This window comes from Acanthochromis polyacanthus, chromosome 11 (genome assembly GCF_021347895.1).
Source record: "Acanthochromis polyacanthus isolate Apoly-LR-REF ecotype Palm Island chromosome 11, KAUST_Apoly_ChrSc, whole genome shotgun sequence".
In the NCBI taxonomy this organism is placed as follows: domain Eukaryota; kingdom Metazoa; phylum Chordata; class Actinopteri; family Pomacentridae; genus Acanthochromis; species Acanthochromis polyacanthus.
The window spans coordinates 35,928,713-35,951,843 of record NC_067123.1 but is presented as its reverse complement, the minus strand read 5'-3'; the positions used below and the strand labels follow the sequence as shown (position 1 = coordinate 35,951,843).

At 39.3% G+C, this 23,131-nt stretch overlaps 2 protein-coding genes across 3 annotated transcripts in view; one reads left to right on the top strand and one right to left on the bottom strand.

The window, feature by feature from the left end:
* Nucleotides 1-4,403: 4,403 nt before the first annotated feature.
* On the bottom strand, nt 4,404-21,083 carry zgc:63863 (uncharacterized protein LOC393372 homolog). Of its 2 annotated transcripts, none has more exons than XM_051956244.1 (11): nt 21,065-21,083; nt 19,079-19,158; nt 17,986-18,040; nt 16,761-16,891; nt 16,574-16,654; nt 15,909-16,095; nt 14,792-14,893; nt 12,815-12,956; nt 11,883-12,067; nt 10,693-10,802; nt 4,404-8,359 (listed from the first exon to the last, which is right to left on the bottom strand). In XM_051956244.1, the coding sequence occupies exons 2-11, from the start codon at nt 19,140-19,142 to the stop codon at nt 8,178-8,180; spliced, it is 1,239 nt and encodes a 412-aa protein (XP_051812204.1). In that variant the 5' UTR covers nt 19,143-19,158; nt 21,065-21,083; the 3' UTR covers nt 4,404-8,177. The 2 variants fall into 2 exon arrangements, with proteins under 2 accessions (XP_051812204.1, XP_051812203.1); XM_051956243.1 differs by lacking the exon at nt 21,065-21,083 and adding an exon at nt 19,244-20,142.
* The window catches only part of dgat1a (diacylglycerol O-acyltransferase 1a), a 14,746-nt gene continuing 12,669 nt past the window's right edge, over nt 21,055-23,131 (top strand). The window contains exon 1 of the mRNA XM_022199749.2: nt 21,055-21,559. Coding sequence (XP_022055441.1) covers nt 21,267-21,559 — 293 coding nt within the window. The 5' untranslated portion in view covers nt 21,055-21,266. The remainder of the gene's footprint in view (nt 21,560-23,131) is intronic.

Below are 23,131 nucleotides of genomic sequence, written 5' to 3'. Positions count from 1 at the left end.
GCTTTTTGCATTGTAGCCAAAAATGTAATGTTTTGCGCCCTATAAAACTCACTGTCACTTTATGAAACACATTTCTACAATTTGTTGTAAATACAGTACAGGGGGTAAACAGCTTGTAGCACAAGGAGAACAAGACTGTTTTTCTCTATTCACGACTGCAAGTGAACACATTTTAGTTAGGATAATGTCATTTGTTGCCCTACATTTAATGTGTCATAAGATTCTCAACTCACACCTTACTTTTTTAGCAATATCTGGTCTGACAGCAGCCGTCTACCAACAATTCACTAAAACCAGGTGCAACCAGCAGCATGAAGTCTTTCTGGGTTGTTATTCAGCGTTGCATATGTATGGCTTCCTTGATCCTTCTCTGGCTGTCTGTTTGCTCCTGTTGGCGTTGGTTTGGTCTGGTGTTCACAGGTGGTTGTTGTCTGCTTCCATTTCTTTTTTTAGTCTGTAGCTGTACTCTCTTGAAAAGCTATTAAGCGAACCTTATGCTGCACTCAAGAATGCATGAGCTGCTGGAAAATATTCCCATGTGTTTAACAGGCAAACAAACTTTTGGGTCAATTTATAATTGCAAGACTTTTTGTAACATAGTTGACAGGTATCATAGTTGACATTTTTGCTGTTTTCAGGCCTAAAATCAACATGGACATCTATAACCAAACACCACATGGCATTTATACAAAAAGATTCTTCTAAAATATTATATACAGTATACAGCTGAAAAGTTATTTATAAAGATATTATAGTAAATCTGTTGACATGCCATAAATCCACACTTTACTCACACACTACTTTATATTAAATAACTCAGAAAGCCTTGGAGTCTTCCAGTCTTTTCTTCAGGAGGAAATGACATCATGTGGAGCAGGTCATGTGATCTGGAATTAGCACACTTCCTTGAGAGGTGTTTTCGTAATGGGCAAAGTGATTTCTCGGACACAGATACAATTTGCTATTTTTCATATAAAATTTGATATATTCGCAAAAAAGAAATATCTGTCTTGATTATCTCAACTGAATAAAAAGAACACAATCAAAACAATTTTTGAATAAGCTGATTTTATTATTGTTTAGCTATAGAAGGTGGTTGTTATTAAATTTTGACTGTTTTTTAGCTGACATTTCAGTGATATCCAGTCATTTTTTACTAATAAGTGACTGTTTGCATAATAATAATTATGAAATTTGTAAAGATATGATCACAATGAACATAAAAAACATTTTTTTTTATTTTGAATAAAAATATTTGCAAGATATATCCCATAGACTTCAAAAGTCCCTCAATTATATATTGATCCTTTGGGTTTTATCACACTGATTGCTGTTGATGTGACCATCAGCCATAAACTGCTAATTATTATAACTTCACTACGACACAAAAACTGCGGAGAACTATTTTATCACAGAAATGCATCAGAGGAAGACAAGGGATCGTAATGTTTTATTTTACCAGGGTTGCTATTCAGTACATACTACGATCATCACGTCATTTACTCGAGATAATTACCATTGATTTTCATGCATATTTGACACTTAGCATGTAGGCTATTAATTAAAGAGTTGGCTTTGTTCCAGGGTTACAAACCACAGGGACAAGATCAGCTCAGTCGATTCAAAAAGAAATACATGCAAATACCGGTAAAACTGGCAATGCCGATTTTATTTTGTTTGCAAAACTGAATCCAGCAAATTAATTAAAATAAAAGTAATTTTGTCACGGCTCAGTGAAGGTGGAGGTGCTGCTGCTGCTGTTATTGGACGCTGTGTGAGTGCAAGCATGTGCATGAGTGTCACAAGGGAAAAAGAAAAAAAAAAACATCAGACAGACCCCTGGAGCAGCTGTTGTCCCCAGCGTGCCCAATGTTTAACACGCACACACACACACACACACAGATATGCAGCATTTTATTCTGCTTGCACACACAGACACATGGATACAGTCGGCTTCCACCTACTTTCCTTGCAAACCTCCCCTCAGTTCATCTGCGTTTTTCCAATTGTGTGATTCATTCTGAACTGCACACACAAAGCTCATACATTTATTTTACTGTTGCTGGTTTCTGTAGGCTCAAGGATCAAAGCTTTCTTTTACCAAGTGAGGATCAGATGTGAGCGCCTACAAGAAGCAGACATGAAGCTTCGGAGAAAACTGTGCGTGTACCGAGAGATCTTGGTCATCATTTAGTGGTGAAATTAGGGTCGTAACACCTCCAGACTGCTTGGTGCATTAATTCAAACCATCCTTCTCCACATCTGCTCTGAACCCTGATTAGACCCACACTCACCTCCATTTCAGCTCATTAGAAATCCTCCAGTGACCGCACTAAAACGCGAGTTCTCGAGGACCTCGGCTAGCTCTCCGTTACCACAGACGCGTCCACCAGATGTCTTCTTCTACACTATAAATCTTTACTCATCCTTCATCTCATCCCTCGCTCCTCGTTAACCCTTGCCTTTCTGCCTCATCTCATATCTCTGATTTGCCCCCCCACATTCCCTCCTCGCTCTCAATCTCTGGTCGTCTCCCTTGGGGTCAGACTGATAGATGCCTAGTCTTGTCCTCTCCACACACACATTCGTGAAAAAGACACATTTCTGACCTCATTTCTCCAAGGAGGTCAGTTCAACAGTAGCTATGAAGAGACAACAGCTGTACAGTACAAACGGAGAAAAGGAGCGCAAAAGGAAGACAAGAAGATTTTTTTTCTTTAGACCTGCATCTGAGTCTTGAAACTTATTGAGTTGGAATTATCTTGATTAATAATTTATCTATCTGTCAATTTTTGCCACATTTGGTGATGCATGTGGCAAAAATGTAGCCTAGCCATGCTAAACCCGTGTCTCTGACGGCACAAGGGTCTAGGGAAGCTCGACAGGGAGGGAGGCGGGCTAAAAGGTTGTCTATCAAATCCCTCTGCAGCAATTGGGTAGGTATACAACCAATCAATGCAACGAATAGGCTGACGGAGTTCCGAGAGCACCGGCGGATTGTGGCTAAGTCCCATTAGCTTCCCAACCAGCGGAGCCGCGGAGCCAACTGGTATATTAAGGATTTGCCATATCCCGTTGGCATAAGTCCAAATACGTCTTTCTTCTCAATGAAACACTTAAGTGTCGTCCTTTGTTTATCTTTCAAGTTGAATTTTAGCTTCAAATCTTTAAGGGCTGTGGCCAAAGCCGAGTCGAAAGATAACTGTTTATTGTGCGCCGGTTGTTTCTGTCAGAATCGTCGTGCCTCTGTCCTCACTTCGTTACGCCCGCCTTCTGATTCTACACTTCATGGTGATTGGTCCGGCGAGTTGTAAGAGAATCCAGCTTCGAGCCTTATGGAGGGTAACTAGACCCACCCTGGCAGAGAATTAAATTCGTTGCCGTGGGTTGTCTAGCGCGGCTAGGCTAGCAAAAATGATCACATTTGGGGGCTATTTTTGCTTCAAAAAAAATAAATAAATAGCTGGACCGACCAAATCAACATAGCAGTCATTAAATTTCCGGTCAGTAACCACTGTAAACAGTGTGTAAATGAGCAATTGTGTACTAATCTTTAAAGTGTCAGTGCCCCTGCCTGTTTTTTTTCATCTATCTGTCATTTGTAGCCAGTGAAGAGATCAGGTAACTGCATTTGCATTTTGTTTTAATTGGGTTGTTTCCTTTTATTGCATATCTTAGTGTCACTGTCAGTGAGCCCTTGGCCTCAGTGATTATTCATGATACAATAAATGAAATACAATGAACTTAGATGCTCTTTTATTATTACACATTTGGACTAAAAGTAGTTCGTTTTAAGAGCTGGGGAACTGGGTAGTTGCAACTCAGGTAAAAGTATTATAGTATCAAAGCTTTTACATGACTTTTACGACACTTCTGTTTCTTTGCCCTAAGCTGAGGCTTCAAGCTCACTATTTACAACAACTAAACATGAGTACTATGTATTGAGCAATTTAATATTGCAGTTAATATATAGGCAGCATATTGTGAGGTGAGCAGTACACAGCCTGACAGTGTGAGCTCTGGGCAAAGAAAACCCTAAGACTACACCCTGATTCCCACACACACTCATTCACATATATAAAAAAAATGTATTTGCACGTACAAATTTGTGTACAATTCTCAGTACGTTTGGCAAATCTGAATACACGTTGGCGGATTGATTTATAAAAGTATGAGAGACTGAAATATGGTTTCATAACTCTGCCCACATTTGCGTTGCTACAATAATACCCCTTATAAATCCTTTAAACTAACATAATCAGGATAATCCAAGGAGTATTAGCTTAATATGTGTACCAAATTCAAAACTGTCACAATCCTGAGAAGCATGTGGCACGTAGCTTCTGAGAAGGCAAACTACTATTTCCAAGGGCAGGAAGAAACTTTCAAGCAGTCGCCAGAAGTATTTTCTTTGTCATTTATTCACTTTGATAAACGAAAACATCTCCATCCACATGTGAAACACAGATCGGTACAAGAAGTACAAGGTGCAAAGACACTGATATGTTCAAAGACACAGTTTGTACCAGATATTTCAAAAGCGTCATGAGAAGCATGCAATAAAATACCCATGAACCATATGCGTTATTGTGCAACTAAAGCCTTAAATTAACTCTAAATGCATTTGAACGTGCTCAAGTCTTTTAGGAAATTTGCAGTCAAGTTCAATGGAAGCTCATTTTTAGACTCTTTATCAAACCTCTGTGAATTCAAAATCCTGTTTTAAACATTTCTCTCATTATTATTTAGTTTATTTATTTTTCAAAATATTTAATACAGACGTGAGTTGTGAGAAACTAACTAAAAAGCATTGAAACTGGGTGTAGAAAAAGTAATAGAGCTGTGAAAATGTTCAACTGTCTTCAAGCAATCTGATCAATAACAGTAAATTATTGCACTTCAGTAAAGCTAAATCATGCGGTTTCTATTTTCAGGGTTTACTTCTCGTACAATAATAAGATCAAATTACTTTCATTTATAAATCTGAAAGGTCCTAAAGTCCCAAAAACAACCCTCGACACATCTCCGGCATCCATCATCTTTCCTTAACATCCCGATTGGTTTCACTCAAACCAAGTAATAAGCTTCAATCACTTTTTAAGGCTCGTGCCAGATGGAGAACAGGGCAGGTGCTGGTGTAGGTGTTGTTAGAGTTGAATGTGATTGTAGAGGGGGAAAAAAAAGACAAGGAGAAAATGTCTCAGCACGCCAAGAGCCATGGGCAGGAATTAAACCCTCATTAGGATCTGGCACCACCAACACTCTCTCCTGGAATCTGTGTGTGTGTCTTTGTCTGCGTTACACAAACACAACTACACAGTATCATCAAAGGCAGCGGTCAAAGAGTGTTTCTGAGTATATTAAAGTCAGGCAGCCAAATGTGAATGAGCAAAAACCATGAAAAATGACTTCTAATTATAACTGTTTTCTATCATTCAAGCATCACAGATTTACAATTGCACACAGATACTTTACAGCCAATGCTAAGAGACTTAATTTCACTGCAGAGGGCCAACAATGCATCATACAACAGTGCATGTTACATGTTGCAATGTCATATGTTGATTATTGTCACCTAAGGGGTGGTTCATGTTAAAAGATTTCATAGAATAGATAAGAAGACTGATAATATTCTCATATTTGAAGAAGTAGTTCAATATCTGACGCTCAGTTAAACCACTACCTGTTGTTTTTACACTATCAAATAAGATTTAACACATTCATTTATGATCTTTAGAGGGTTTTTTTTGGACAGAGCCAAGTCTGCTCTTTCTTCTTGTTTCTGTTTTTTTGTGCAAAGCTAGGCCAACCAGGTACTGGCCACAGTTTCATATTTATGAACCAGACATGAGAGAAGCATCTTTTTTCTGAAATGTTAAACTATTCCCTTAACCTCTAGTCTAATTCAGAATTTTCTATAAAAAAAAAAACAAAACAATGTGAACTTAACAAATACAAATCCTCAGATCGCTGCTAATCGCAAACCATTATAATGTTTTTTACTTCAATTTCTCATTTACATTAGATTCACATTCATACAATTCAGCACAAGATTTCAATAAATAGCCAATCAGATTGTTGCTCTTAAAATAAATAATTTGCCTGGTGACACTTAACAATGAGACACTGAGAGCATTAAAGCAGTAAATAAATAAAGAGCTAACTTTCTCCATCTCTCACAGACACACAGTCAATGCATTTAATTGCAATGGTATTCAGTTAACCAGCACAGATTTGCCTAGATTACTGAATCCTTACTGGCTTGCAGACCATTTATTGATTGATCACCCGTCTAACAAAACAACTAACTGATTATCACCAATCAAATGTTAGCATTTAACTGACGAATGCCTGAGACTAGAAATGTGTCTTAAATGCATTCACCACTGTCACTTTGCGCACAAACGACTGGCGTACGGTTGATTTCACAAGCCGCAAAGCAACAGAAATCAACAGGGCCGACTGCACAACGAGCTGCGTGAACATGTGACACATTTATATCTGATGACAGAGAAAAGGAGGAGGAGGGAGAATGTTGTGACTCCAGTGAAGTTGTATTAACAGGAGCAGCGGCTTAGCTACATGCTAGTAAGAGCTGATAAATATTTCAGAATATAAGTCGACGCACGGAGCATGCATTGCTGTTTGGAGAGGGCACCTCCTTACAAGTGTGTGTGTGTACCTCAGGTGGAAATACTGTATTATTAATATTCACTTTTCACGTTATGAAACTCTGTGATTATGTTTGGTCCGACAGCATCTACAGCATGTGTGATGGCAAATGGGGAGACCAATTTATATCACTAATAGGAAAAAAAGACCCCTCACAATTTCTTCTGTCTCAAGAGTTCAAATAAAAACTCACAAAATTAAGGTGTAAAACCATTTTAAAGTTGTAAAATGTGGAGGAGAAATATGATGTTGAGGAGTCCGTGTACTGTAGCTCTGTTGTCGGCTGTTCAGGGTGGATATTGGCGCAAACCTGCTAAATATTTCAAGACTGCAAAAGTACTGGTGTCTTCCCCATATTCATTCAGCAGTTGTTGGCCTCCAACAGCTTGAAGTCTACTACAGAAAATATGAAAAATGCATTCTAAAGAAACCTACTGCAAAATGCATCTGGAAAATCCCCACTGCTTGCACTGAGTGTAGCTTGCTAACCGTGTGCAGCGTTCTGGGCCAGCAACAGCTCGTTTTAATGTGTGTGTGTGTGTGTGTGTGTGTGTGTGTGTGTGTGTCAGGCTCTACTGTAAATGCAACTCGCTAACACCTGGAGTAAAGCAATTAATACAAGGCTCACAGGCAAATTCTCCCGCTCTATCGCTCCTTCTTTCTTTCTCTCTCCCGCTCTCCGTCTTCGCTCATAACCAGAAGCTTTCAGCAGGAAACACCGCTCGTTAATAATTTGTATTCATGTGTCATCGCGCTGGCTACGGGCACTTTTGGCTCTTAGATATGGCTGCTGATCCAACAAGCGCGCTGAAAACACGTTTCTTTTTTCAACCGAAGTGCACAAACTTGCGTGACTGTCTAAAAAAACAAGTTATCAGCAAAATAAAGAAACAACGACACATGTAAAATGTTGCGCCGGCCTGAAAGAGCGTGATGTGTTGTCGCGTCTCACATGCAAGGATGGATTCTGAGATAATGGGCCCCTGGGTGAAGGCAAGCATAGACCCCACCTACATAGCAGCAAGACACACTGACTGGAAGACACAAAACTGTGATTGTATGCATTTCTTTTCTGATAAATGTGGCCTCATATGTCTCTGCGGTCATTTTGTGGTTGTTTTGAGTCTCTTTGTCGCGTTCTTTCCATCTCTTTGTGATTGTTTGGCATCCTTTCGTGGTCATTTAATTGACTTACCAAAAAGAAATGTTGTGAAATTACCATTTGGATTGTTCATTGGAGGCCTGTTCCATGAAATCCATCCACAGACACACACCTGCTCACACACATGCACATGAATCCTGAGGCTGACTAGTTGATAACATACGTTCATTGTTGGTTGAGCAGCAACAACCTGTTTGGCACCAAGATAACAACTTCCTCCTTTTTTCTCCCACCGTTTTTAGAGTCTGTGTAAGTTGTCGATCTGTCGTGAGAGCTGGTGTGTGCGTCGGCCGTCGCCATGCGTCAGTGTGTGTGTCGACCAGTCTATATTCCCACCACCTCGTCAGAACAGCTGGAGTAACACCTCAGGTCCCCAGTCCAAGGCAGTCTGAGCCACGGCGAACACGGCTGCCCCGAGCGTAGCGGACAGTCCCCACACTGCCATCTTTACCATCCTGTTCCCCTTCCCCCACAGCTGGCCTCGGTCCCCAGGCAAAGCTGCTTCCAGGCCTGTTTGTCGAGAGGCTACGAGCACAGAACAAGAAGGAGGGGGTCAGACGGCGAGGAGCACAGACAACGGAGGGGTCAAGAGGGTTCAACATGCTCATGGCTGAACCAAAGGAGGTTGAGGAAAATAGCAGGATTGAAAGCAAAAAAGGGGATCAAGGAATACCAAAAGTGCGGAAGGAGAGATAAGAAAGGGGCAACATGCATATCAAAATCCATTAAGTATAGAAAAACAAGGTGTCCTTCCTGATCAAAAAGCAGCATAATCACTATATTTAACTATAGTAAAGTCACACTGAGTTGCCAGTTTTTTATTGGTACATCCATCTACCCAACATTAACGCATTAATAATAGAATCTTTACAAAGGTTATGACATTTAGTTTTTTTTAAACTGCTTCAGAGAGGTGTGGAGGCTATAGTTCGTGCAGCTATTTGGAGCCATATTTTGTATTTTTTTACCGTTTCTTTTCAACAGTGAGGTTATACTAAATATTACATTCATCCTTCAGTACACACAAACAAACCACAGCTTCTAAAGTGACCATGAAGACAAATCAAACATTTACAAACACTTTCAGTAAAAACCAAATGTTGTAACCTCTGTGAAGGTTGACTGCAGGGGCTGGATTAAGATTGCATTAGTTTTAGCATGCAGGTGTGTAATGCCTCAGTGTAAGTCCTCAGTCCTGGTTTATTTGAAGACACCCAACATCACTGATGGCATGGTCAATAAGGCTGTAAATATCAGGTAATTTTAGACACAAAAAAACTGTAATTATCCATTAAGTAGGCTTTTTCTCTACATTTTATACCTCCATTTACATTAGTGGAATTGGCTCTGCTTTCTAATTTGACTTGAGACCAAAATGTAACCACAGAGGTGCTTTTTTAAATCAAATTCATGACATTAATATCAATAGATTCTTATTGAAATACAGTTGGTCAAATATTGGAAGTCAAGTGACTCAACAGTTGGTGCAATTTAATCATAGGGGAAAAAATAATTGAAATATTAAATTTCTGTTAGTTTCAACTCAATATTTTCATCCAGGTCTATGGAAACAATTCTAAGGATTATAAAACATGACTGCTGTGTTTATGTAATAATAATAATAGTGACAGACCTGGTGGTGAGGAGTGCACCTGTAATTGCACACCTCCGAACCATGAAACATTGTACCGACCCATCATGCAGCACGGTTTTTGTTTGCTGCACAATGTCCACTTGTGCATGCACCATTTCCCGTGAATCCTTTCTGAGTGCACGCAATAAGAATCACGCATAGAAGAGGTGGATTTTGCCAGTAAAAGAAACAAAACACTGCAGATAAAACAGCTCGTTGTTCTTTTTTTACCAGCCGTTTCCAGAGATTTCAACAAAATCCTAAACCAAACGAGAAAACATTCCAAAAATTAGACCACATGTTAAAAATCTTTTGTAAAACTGCTGGTCATGGGGTGACCTGTAGACTGACAGCACATACCACATGGATGCAAACACCCTGTGCAAAGACTCCCTGATCATTTACTACATGTCATACTACTTGTCTCTCCACATTTCCTATCTCTGTCCAATGCCTCTGCGAAATAAATCCATAAAAATGTCCAAAAAAATAACCTTTATAAAAGCTAAAGGATGAATCAAAACAAACTGAATTCCTATTATTGGAAAACATTGGTCAGAAACAATATCAGAAATGGCTTTGCCAGATTTAAATCTCTGACTTCAGTTCATTGTTTGCTACAGTGAAATCAGGAGGTTCTGTAGGTCCAGTCCATTATGCACTTCATCTTGCTCCTAATTGAATTCTGATGAAACTGCAGGGAATTGTGCGCATATTATCCGTTTTCAAATTACCCTGTTTGGCCTGAGGGGAATGCTGCAACATATTTTTGATTGCCGGTACATCACAGACAATATGTCAGATGCCGCTGATCAGATTTTCACAAAACCTATGGGAACGATGCGTCTCTTTGTTCTGTTCTGGCATATTTAAATGTGCACTTGATTGGTCTGGTGGGGGTGCTACAACATTTGTTTACTTGTTATTGATTGGCCCAAGGGGGGGCAGTGTTTGTGGGGGATGTCATATTTACTGTTGCCTTGTTTTGAAGAATCGTGCTCACATGTAGAGCACAAAAACGTGAGGAACTGAGCATCCATCAAGCGATTTCAGCGGGGTAGAGATGTTTTTTTTACAATTTCACAGTTGATATTCATTTTTTTGCCGACTTCAAAGAGTGCGCAACAAATATGCACTTCTACTCATCTACAAGTGTGTCTGCACTCTCTGCATGTGTGGAGTCCTCCTTCAGAGTCAGTAATGAGATTACAGTGACTATTTTTACCGTGTCTGGAGGTGGCAGAGCCCTGGGCCTTGGTGAGGCGTTGGAGAACAGAGTCGGGCCTCTGGTGGAGGGTGGAGAGCTGAAACGCCTGGAAGGTGTTGATGGACAGGCTAAAGGAAAGGAAACAGAGGAAGAGGAGGATGGAGGGGGAGAGTTAGTCACGATGGAGAAGAGAGTCGGGTCTAAGGTGAAGCATGAACAGCCGGAGTGACATGAAAAGATGGACTGATGGATAAAGTCATGGATAAAGACAGGTGAGGCAGGGAGTTGGAGACAATTTGAGAGAACTGCTAACTCAGTAGCTCTTGTCTATAGGAAGCGAAGAGGGTAATGTATTGTGGGACATTAGTATCTTTCAGTGTGTCAGTCAAGGCCTTGCTTCACTTCTTGCCTTAAACAATGACTGTAAGCTACATTGAAGGACACTGACAGGAAGAAAGAGACTGATTGATAGACGTGGATATGCAGAGGAAGAGAGAGTGGTCTCTAATGTTTCCTCCTTGGTAATAAAAGTGGGGAAAAATGGTCACACAGATGGTCACACACACTCTAAATGGCCTGTGTGTGTTACCAGCACCTCTGGATGACGGAGTCAGGATGTGCTGATAGAGCATCACCTCTTGGTTACTGATGGAACTACAGAAATTACACCACCTACAATCACCTCACAACAGTTCCACGCAGTAAAATGTTGTATTGAAGCATTTTTATTTTTAAGTTTGATGAATTACCTCATACAAAGTAAAATCCTAACATTCACTGCATCTAGCTTCCTAACTGTAAGGTTTTGCAACTGTTTTCTCTTGAATATCTTTGAGTTTTGGACTGTTAGTTGTATGAAACAAGCATTCTGAAGACTTCATATTGGGCTCTGGGAAGTTCAACAAGTATTTTTTTTAGTTACACTACATTTTGCAGACTAATGTGAACAATACTGACCCTGCGATTGTGTGTTTTGCCAATCCGCTGAAGCAGTTTCATGTGATTTAGAGTGAACAAGAATTAGCATGACACCTCATTAAGTCCTTGTTTTAAATACAAATATATTTTTGTCTTTGGTTTAGACTTTAACACATTATTTTTTGAGCCTGTAGGCTGAAGCCAAATGTTCAATGAGCAACAACCTTTGCTGCTTTTGTTAAGCAGTATTACCAGATTAACGATTTTAATTTCAGCTGTCATCCCCTCACCTCTTGCGAGATTGCAGCGCTGCCCGTTTGGCCAGTAATGACGGAGGGTACTGGTCGAACAGGTCCTGGGCCTGGCCAATCAGAATTTCATATGGCAGATCCTGGGGGATGTGGGAGAGGAGGTGGTGGACCATGGCCATGTCACACTCTGTCTGCTTCACCTCCTTCTCCCTGTGCAACACAATCTGAGGAGGAGGGGTTAAAAAGGTTTAATCCTGAGGTAGATGTGGCTGGTCAGACACATGAATTAGATTCCACATATTGTGTGTTAGCTGGTTCCAGCGCGACGAGCACAGCAGTGAAACAGGCAGATGAAGAGTTAAAGCCCCATGCTGTGCTCTACTCAGCCTTGGAGGAAACATGAACTACATTCTGCTTTGTTGTTTCACACACTTCAAACAGAGCTCTCCCTCTGCCCAGCCCCTTCACACACACGCTCACAGACACACAACATGTGCACAGTGGTACCCACTAATCACCATGCACAAACTCTTCAATTAAAAAATGCCTCTTCATACACAAATAAACAAGTCAAAAAGCAAAAGGATGTCTGCACACACACAAAAATATTGTTTTTCCACAAACACACACACATGTTCCAGTACTAAGCATGCACCAGTTGGTGTAAGCAGCCAGAACATATGAAGCTATTCCAGAGAGAAGCAAATGAAATAAGTCGAAATGTTGCGTCCTTCTAAGTAAAGATCTCACATCAATAAGCTCTCCTTGTCATTCTTTATCCTCGTCCTTTTCTTTCTCTGTAATCCCTCCCTCTTTCCATCCTCTTGTACCCCTCTTTCTCCTTCTCATCTGTTCAAAAGCAGTGATCTAATTAACTAGTCTGTTGACTTCACAGTACTCTCTACTATTCATGTGCCCTGGATTACTGACGAAACAATGTCACTGGCCTCCCGGCGGCGATGGCGTCTTACCGTAGCGGCGAGGTAGATGGGCATCAGCGGATGTGAGGCCAGGAAGAAGTCGTAGAGTCTCAGGGTGTGTTTGAACTCTGGCAGGACGTGACCGTACCATGTGATGAGCCAGGAAAGTGCAAAGATGGTTCCAACCTCCGCCCTAAAGACAAAAGGAAAATACACAAAGAGAGGTAAACATAAACAAGCAACATATGCTGAAGGACATTCTTTGATGTTTCCATTTTAATCTTCTATTTTATTCTTTTCAAAAAATCTGCTCATCATTCATTTTCATATTTGTCCTGTGTTGTTTTTTGTCTCAGTGACGCTTAATGTCTTTTGTGAAGCATCTTAGATTGCCATGCTGTTGAAAGGTCATTCTGCAGTCTCCACTCTCCTGCCTATCAACCCTGAGCCTGCAACTAACTATTATTTTTATTGATAATCAAACAATTTATGATTGTCACAATTATTTGATTGTATGTTTGGGCTATAAAATCTCAGCAAATGGTGAAAAATGTGGATCCCCAAAGCCCAAGATGACAAATGTCAAAGAAACTCAGTCCACTGTCACAGATTAGTAAAGAAAAAAAACCCTCAATTTTCATAAGCTTCAATCAGAGAATTTGGACTTTTTTTCTTTGAATAAAATCCCTCAGACCAATCAAATATCAAAAGAGCTGGACAACTGATCAAATAATTGTTACAGGTTGAATTGAATCAACACTGAAGGGTAAATGTTGATAAGATCTCTTGTGATTAATCAAATGTAAAACAGAAATAAATAAAGGCATTCCAACACAATTTATTTCATCTAAACACCGGTCTCCTTGATGACTAATAATCAATATCGATCAATCAATCAATCCCTGAACATGTATGCAAACAAGTCTGTTGGAAAAATGTGAAAAACTACAAGTATGGTCTCCAAAACTGAAGCCAAAAGCTTTGCACAGACAGAAGTTATAACCTCTGTCTATATGTGACCACCTGTTATGAGCTGACATTTTCACAATCACTCAGACGTATAAAGAATCAGCCATATTGTAAATTTCCCCAATGAGGGATAAATAAAGTTGATCTTATCTTATGAAAATATGTTTCCTTCAACCTCACATACATCCTGTGTCTTGTGTGCCGACACGAACAGGTTGTTATTTTTAACTTAAGCAAATGAGAAACTCTGGGAGGAGGTTGTTGACGAATATTGGATGAGAACACTGATGGAGGATGAAGGATGTGTGTGAGAAGAAGGGAGTGACAAATGAAAAGAAGCCAGCGGGAGGGGTAAAGCAAAGGGGCAAAGGGCAAAGAGCATGTGCGATGGGAGGGACAGAGAGATAAAAATGAAGTGGCAGAGACAGAAAAAGAAAGGTGGGAAGGACAAAGAGTAGAGAATAAAAGAGGCAGAGATAAGAAGGTAGGCAAGGGGAAGAGGAAGGTGCACTAAAAAGAGCAAACCGAACTTTGAAGTGGAGCGTTGTTTATCCTGCTGTCTGCTTCCTCCAAGTGCAATGTCTTGTTTTATGTGCTTTTTCGGTTTATGTGAGTGTCTATGTGGGTAGACAGGTTGTTTGCAAATATGGAGGTTGCCAGCATTGTATCAATTATGAACAGGCAACAAGACAGCGAAGGGACTGTCGACACACAGAGCTGCTGTCCTCACTGCACACATCAGCGTTAACCTACAGTCGCGGCTTCATATGTCCTTTTATGTTGGCTTACTTTACTGCAAGACTTCACAAATGAATGTAAATAAATAAATATAGTGGAAACCTTCATGAAACTATAAAAATATGCTGAACTGTCCGATGCTGGAATTCCCTAATGAGATATTTCCTTCTGATGCATTAATTCAAAAACAAAACACCCAGCTATTCCTTTAAATGTGAAGCTTACAGGTCAAAGTCAACACTGCGGTGCCCTCTAGTGGTCGTTACTTCAAGTAATGGCACAACCAATCTTTGAGCAGGTGTGATATCTATGAGTTTGTACCTGATCATGAAGTCATGCAGTTCCAGATCGACCTGCTCCAATATAGGCATCAGATAGTTCAAAATGTGCTTGGTGCTGTCCATGGTGGGATCCATGAAGTCCCTGCAGACCCAGAAGACAGACAGAAGTTATATAAATATCATATGCTAATCTGAGTATTTACCCTTTTCACCTCAAAACGTGAAAGTAGGTTTGAAAGGCATGTTTCTTTTTTAAAAATCACAAAAAACACGCCTTCTATCAGAACAAGAAATTGAACAAATAGATACAAGCCTTGAATTAATCATGTGTTGCATGTGGTTGAGCCTGGAAATGAACTAAACCTGACCTTAAAATTATGATATATATATTTTAAGTTTTTATTCACCATGCTCCTTTCAAATTTTGGCAAAAAAATAAACCATTTGCTCTAACCAAATAATGCAAAAACAAAAGAATCTGCACAACCAAGATGCCATTAAAGTCTCAAGTGCAAAAAACAGTTACATGATAAAAATTCAGGGACTTTGTGATTGATCTGGGCTCATTTGTAGGCTGTGTTTACAGAGCAGAAATGAGACAAATCTATAAAAAAAAATCCAAAGTAAACAGTACAATATCTGTAGTATGCAGACTCATAATTTTATTTTTTCAGTACTCGTAACACCTGGGAGTATTCTGGTAAAATGTTGTACATGTTGATTGAAGGGGTTTTTTTTGGAAAACAATTGATCGAAGGAATGTAACTTTTTTTTTTAAAATCAATCACTGAATCACTCAAAGCCTTTATTGTCATTGTATAACAACATAAATATAATAATGCAATAAAATGGAAGAATTTCAGAATAAGTGTAGTGGAAAATATTTACAGTATTATACAATAAAATATGATAATTTATGGTCTTCTAACTATTTCATACAACACAGAGGAGATGTTTGAGTTTTCTCTACTTCTAGCCATAGTTGTGTTGCCGCTTCCATGAAGGTGCAGGACTTTATACTGCAATGAAAAACGAGCTCACAGCGTGTAAAAAATACTACAGGAGTAAAAAGAAAACATCCAGAAACTGCCGAGGGTACACAGGATTAAATGTCTCAAGATCTATTGTTTGGTCTGACAGGAAAAACGAAGTCCAACCTGAGGTGATAGTTGGACAGGGTGTCCAGCATGGCGAGGGCCATCCGTTCCCCGACCAGCAGCAGCAGAGTGACGGCCACATCGTGGTAGCCTTGGTAGTAGTGAAGCTGAGGGTTACGTTTCAAAACCTCCAGTATGACGTCAATGAGCTGCTCCTGAAGCACCGCCCTCTCTGCAGTCGGCATCCCTAAGAGAGAGCAAAGAAACAACACATTCATCAAATCCAAACAGCGACCGGAGGAAGACGTGTTATTGGTTCATAAGAGTCTATTATCATATCCAGGATGTCATAAAGGGATGCAAAACAGCTGTTGTAGCAATTTAAAGGGTAAACATTGGTGTATGGGACAAAATGTGCACAAAAATTAGAAGGAAAGTTTGCAGAAGTACAACCTGAAAAGAGATACAAGGATGTACAGTACATACATAAAATGTCTGTGAGACATTATCCTAACACTTCTTGCACCTTTTAACAGAGATCACCAACACTAAGGACCAAGGCAAGGCATAAAAGTCTTCTTGGGCGAAGCTTTACCTCAGTTCATTAATAAGTTAACTATGCCAGATAACTCCATGCTGCTGTCTGTACAGGGATACAGTTTCATAACTGAGCCATGCTGCTATCTTTAGAGATAACAAACACACGAGCACACACAAACACACACCTTTAGGGAAGCGTTTCATGGATCTCCTGACATCCAGAACTACCTGGTTGTAGTCTTTGTGGTTCTCCCTCACATCCCGACCTGCAATAAAAGAAAATAATTAGTAGTTTGTCCACTAGTAGCATATTGCATTGTGCAGTATTTATTGAAAAATAAATTCGAACCAGATTAATGTGGTTAAACTCACCAGGTTTATATGGTAGATCATACACATTTATGTTCAGCAGTTTGGGCCATGCTTTCCTCCTCATGTCGTCAGTGAGGAGTCCTCCTCTACTGGCTGCTGCTCTCCTCAGGGTCTCAATGTCCACTGGATCACTGACCATTCAAAAGCAACAATTGTACGAAGTTTACTCTAAAAAATATATAGCAGTTCTAAAATCCTACCTCTTAAATCAAAAAACTAAACTAAAGCTGCCAATGCCATTATTTTGTTTAACTCTAGAAATTAACTGCACATGATACATGAGTAGATTTTATGCTTTTTAAAAGCTAGACGTGACATTAAATGACCAATGTTTTTTTTGTTTGTTTTTTTTTGGGGGGGGGGTATTTGATCATTTAAACAACTTTGACAGAATCTTAATGTGGATTATGTACAGCCAAGTTTAAGGTTAATCTTGTGTATATAACAATTTCAGTCCTTAAAATGGTTTAATGAACAGTCTTACTCTTAAACCAGTCAAAATACACCCATATGTCAAAGCTTTACCCCATCCACATCTGCCTGACATCTGTCCTGCACTGATGGCAGCGTGGTATCCGTCTAAATCTCCAACTGACCAGACAGACAGCTTTTGAACTTGTGCAACTAGGCAGACAGCTTGTACATAAGCTTCTCTGTGTAATTTCTTTTGCAGCCTCATCTGCCTCTCCACATTAAAGTCTTCATGATCTTCATCACACTATTCCTCTGAGCACATGTGAGTAATCTCCATGTGTGAAATTATCTTAACATGGAGCAATACAGGTCACAGTCCGCAGATAAATGCATACCATCTAATTATGGAAGAGCACATTGGACAATCTGAGGGAGAGAGAGTCCCACTGGAGGAAGACACTCTAGTGCTAATGGAGGCATTTAGTATGATGGAAAATGTGAAAACTTTTTATGATTCTACAAAATATGAGGATTTTAAGGATGTTTTCTGGGACAAACTAGGGAATTGTAGCTAAAGGCAAATCTTAATCTCAAGTGTCACTTACTGTTCTGGTGTCTAAAAGGCAATTTTTATTTGTGCTTCACCATTAACAATATAAATCAGAATGTCTCATCACCAGCAACATAGGTCAGTATCGGTTTATGTGGAATTAAAATAAGTTTTAAGACAGCTCAGAAATAAAAATATGTGCTACATATAAAGCGTAAGTATGCTTAACAGACATACTGTAACTGGTAATGTTATATCAACCTGATCAAAGCCTGATGGATCTCAGTCAGCTTCTGCTTCCTCCCACAGTTCGGCTCTGTAAAGAAGGGACAGAGGTGGGAGGATGAGAAAAAAGAAACACATAGTGAAACCAAGAGGGAAAGTGCAAACAGAAAGAAGACATCAGGTTAAAGAGGGAATAAAGTACAGGGAAAGAGGGATGGATAAATATGGAGGTAAGGGACAGACAGAAGGAGACAAGAAGGACATTGAGAGAGGAGAGATCCCACTGGGGTTATAAATAGAATTTATTAACAAGTACATTCAACACGTATATAGCAGTATAGTTTCTAGGGCCGGGACAGATTGCTTTGTCATACTTTAACTGATACTAGGCGCCTTTAAACACTGGACATTTAAAGCATGACTTTTCCCAGAAAATGTTTACAGTCAACAGAATCTGCACAGACAAAAAGATCCAAGATTTTTCCGATTAAACCCTGTTGAAAGGATTCCTTTGACCAACCCATTCAATGTGGGTTTCATACAAACACAATGGCATTACACTGACTCAGTGAGTGTTTACAGTGTTAAATATGCTTTGAGACTGGAGTCAGAATGACCAAAGGGGTTAATTATAGTGTTAAGTGATTGAATCAGGTAGAACAGTGCTCTTCTGGCTCAGTGAACAAATAAAAGAACCTTTCCTGTCCTTCCAGCTGACAGCCAGCTAACAGCTCTCAGTTTGACAAACTGTCCAAGTTTCCAAACCGTCCAAACTCACTGACAGTCTGCCACGCAAGCAGGATTTGCAGATATGTAGCTAATGTTTATATTCTCACAGCCATGTAAGCAAAACGACAGTGTGTTCCAGGGTGTATGTGGGGAATAACAACCTGAGATTAGTGTGTAGTTTGAGTCACCTGCCTGCAGTAAGAGCATTAGGTTAAATGAGAATTTGCCGCATAGTACAGACTGGTAAAGTTCCGTCAGTGCTTACAGAATCGATATCTCGATTTAAGTTACATGTACAGGACATTTTAAATAGAAGAAATGGCCTTCTATGAGTAATCTAAATGTCTGCCTGATGAATGTTCATTTAAAAACTAATGTTAGCTACCTGTGGTTCACTTACCTCTTGTGGCAGATCCATTTACCCCAACTCCTCCGTTTTGTTTCTTCCTCTTGATTCTTTTCATCCCTTTTAAATACAAACTATCAAAAAACGGAGTTTGTACAATGCCATAGACAAAACAACAGATAAAAAGTACGTCCTTAAACAGGTAAAAAAAATACTAACAATAGCTGCCACAACGACGAGTCCCACAAACAGCTGCCGCTGACAGAATCAATCTAACACCGCGGAGCTAAGCTCTGATTGGCTACAAATAACATGTGATCCAGTGCACCTACGTTATTGGCTTTCCTCTTACTCGCAACGCAACCGAACTTGATGGTAGATTTGTAGTCCTGATATTCTAGCGACTGTGGTAATGTTCTTTTTAAATTAGACTTTAAGTGGACTTCCTCCATTGAAATGTTGAAAATGACACAAGAACTCATCTTAAAAGGTTTTCACATGTGTTCCAAAAGCACAGAAAAGTGCAGCATCACTGCAGCTGACTATTAGAAGTTTAAGAAATAAACAATGGTGTCTGTGATCTTCAAGGCTATTTAAACGTATGATCACATTCCTACACACTATATATAAAGATAACAAACATTACATAAAAAGTTAGCTTTATATAAAGTATATGGCCGCAAGAAACCATTCTACTAATAATAATAATGATATCAAACTCTTGCAAAGTAAACCAAATACATACTGAAGTATGGACAATTTTAAAATTTATTTATGCAAATGCAATCCCCAGCTATTATAGTCACCCCAAACCAACAGATTTCAGATGATAATTAACTTATTTTACCCCCATCAGACTACAATGGGACTGAGGCTTTGGATATGATCCTGAGAGGAATTACAGATCTAAAGTATTCTTCAAAAGTATATAAGAGTAACTGTTTGCATCAACCATAATCAGATGCTTTTGACTGACTGGTGGTGGGAATTTCAGTGGAAATGTATCATATTATAGACTTTGAATCTACTTTTAATACAATGTGCATGTGCTTAAAGCATTCATTTGATGAATGAATGAATGAATGAATGAATGAATGAATGGATAAAAAAGAATTATACTACCAATAATATAATACATACACTGTAATACATACACTGTAAAAATGTAATTTTAACAATTTTTTTGCAATTTATTTTGTTCTGTATTTAAAAAAACAACAACAACAACTGCACAAATAAAATTACAAAATTACACATGTCTTTAGTAAAATTACATTAACCCATAAGAACCCACGGTGACACCAGTGTAACAAGCATTTTGAGTGCCCCAGTCTCTTCCTATTAAAGCTTTATGTCTGAACTTAACTCATTAAGTCCTTTAAGGAAAAATGGGTCTGGGTTCTTCTGGGTTAAGAACGTATAGCTCTGAATAACCATACCATAAAATATAATTTTTAAAGAATTTTTAGTTGTTGAGGTAAAAAGACAAGTGAAATAAATTTGAAAAAATATCATAATTTAAAAAAATATTTCCTTTTTAAAAAATACATGATATGATTAATTTTAGGTTTAATACTGTAAATATATTTGTAAAACTAGAAATAGTTAGTGACAACTAACATATGGCTGGAAAAGATATTTTAATCATGGAAAATTCCAGTATTTTCTATTAGATGATTATCATTTAGTTTCTAGTAGTACTACTTCAAGTAGTACTACTAGTATTAGTATCAGTACTTTATTTTTTGGCACCTCACTTGCAGGAATATTACCCTTTTAACAGTTGGCCTTTTTTTTTTTTTTTACAGTGTACACATTGCTTAGTTATATTTCCCCTATTATAAATTTTCAAAACTTTGCAGAGGTCGTCCATTAATGAAATAATACCCTTCATATATTTGTTGTAACAAGATTTTCTATATCTTAGCCACTCAGAAAGCCGACAGAGAAACACAGAATGAAGTTGTTTGTGTCACAGCAGCTAATCCGGAAGCTGATAGGGACTGGGGCTCGATAGGGGGATATTAACTGAAAACAGACCTGGCAACCCGCCCGCCAAATGCACCTTGAGCTGTAACGCCTCGTTCATTAGCAGCCCTGACACGACACGGAGGAAGGTGTGCCGCCTCTGTGCGTTTAGTTCTTGTTTTAAAACCACAGAGAGAAACGCGGAGGAGCCAGTCACGTCTGCTTCACCAGCGATGTCTTTCAGGTAGAAAACGACGTGACCGAAGCCGCTGAGATGAGCGACAGAGCCGAGATGAGAGGGCCCGTAACCCGGCGGAGGAGGACGACCATCTCCGGAGGGGGCGGTGGGTCGTCCGGGGTGAAGCAAGCCAACGGCAGCAAGTGGCACGATTCTGGGGACAAACCTTCACAGGGTCCTGCTAAAACCAAAACAGGAGACGAGGCGTCCAGGCATGCGAGTAACAAGGGGGAGGTGGACCGAGAGGTGGGGGTGTCAGGGCAGCAGCAGCTCAGGAATAGCCCGAAGAAGCAGCGGAGTGCGGCGGAGGACATCAGCGACAGACTCAGGTAGCCGCTGGTTCGAAAAGACGTTAACGGTCCAGCGACACGTATGCAATTGAACGGTAAAGAACGTGTCAGAAACAACATTTCAGGTTATTTTTTTTAAAAGAATTTTCTACTGTTTTAGTTTTATTTTTAATAATACGTTATATACAGAGGTTAATCTTTAAATTTCATAGTGTCCTTTGGGGTTTTCTTTAGCTATTTCAGTTTTCCCCTGAGGTTAGCTAGTGCACATTTGCTATAGCTGTCTTCACATCAAATAGGGCCAACATGCTCCAAGATTCAACCAAAATACTGTCATCAGTGGTTGTATAATTCTGCACTGAAATATAGCAGTTTACCTCTTTAATTTAGGATACAGTTAACTAAAACCCAAGCACCTATTCTCTTCCACCCTTAGTAGTAGCTCAGTGCCACATCTGAAATGATGTGGCATAGAAATCTGTTCCTACTTCAAAAACAAACTGACACACTTATTGCTTGCATTTGGCAGATGCACTGTGATGTGTTTGCTCTTTGATTGTGCAAAACCCTCTTTGCTTCCTTGATATGCAACTGTTGGACTTATAATAAGAATACACGACAACGTTTTTGTGCTTAAGATCAGTTAGGGGATCAACTTCACATTAATGCTTATATCCTTTGTATTTTACTAAAAAAAAAACACCATCTTTTCTCAGTGTTACATGATGTTAATTGCATATATTTGGTTTTGGAACATTGCTTGAAACAAATAGTCAATCACATAAATATTCTGTAGATTAATCTATAATGAGAATCTTTTGTTGCAGAATTACTTAATTTAATTGTGATAAAGAAAATGCATAATTAGAGTAGCACGCAGGTTTACATTCATTATAAGGAAGGTGTAATATAGTCTTTTTGTGTCTTTGTTTTCACTCACTCCTTTATCAAAGAGAGGTGAAATTACCTCTAAGTTTTTATACAGAGCACATTGGGAAAACGGGTCACATACAAGTAAGAAATGACACACTAAGAGGGCAAACAATGACCTGACTCTTGCCCTAAATGTCACCATTCGTTTTACTGCGCCACACCCACACCTCAGATCCGTCTTCACCATGAGCTGTTTGAAAAGTACTCCCAGTGACAGGAACAGAAATTTGACAGCATAATAAATTACAAGACTTTACATGCATTTCTTTAAGTTGCCACATGAATTTCCACATCTTTTGGGCTGTGAAGTGATGAAACAGTGATTGTAATGCCTGTATTGAACCCATGCCAGCTAGATGACGTCATTTGTGTGAGTGTTTTTCGAAAGCATGTGCTTTTGTAATCCTGTGCTCGCAGACTACGTCTCTGTCTGCACGTTCTTCTACTGGCCATGTGTGTCCTGCCACTCAGTCAGGAACCTCTATACTTTATACTACATTAAATTTCTCTTTGCCTTCCTTACTTCACTCAAGCCACCTCTGTTCTTTTCCTTCATTTTACTCCCATAGCTCGTTCATTTTTCTCCCTCAATCATTACTATGTTTCTTCTTCTCGTCACCTCTTACCCCTTTTCTAATTGCCCCTCCTTCTACCGCCTTCCAGTTTTCACAACACTCT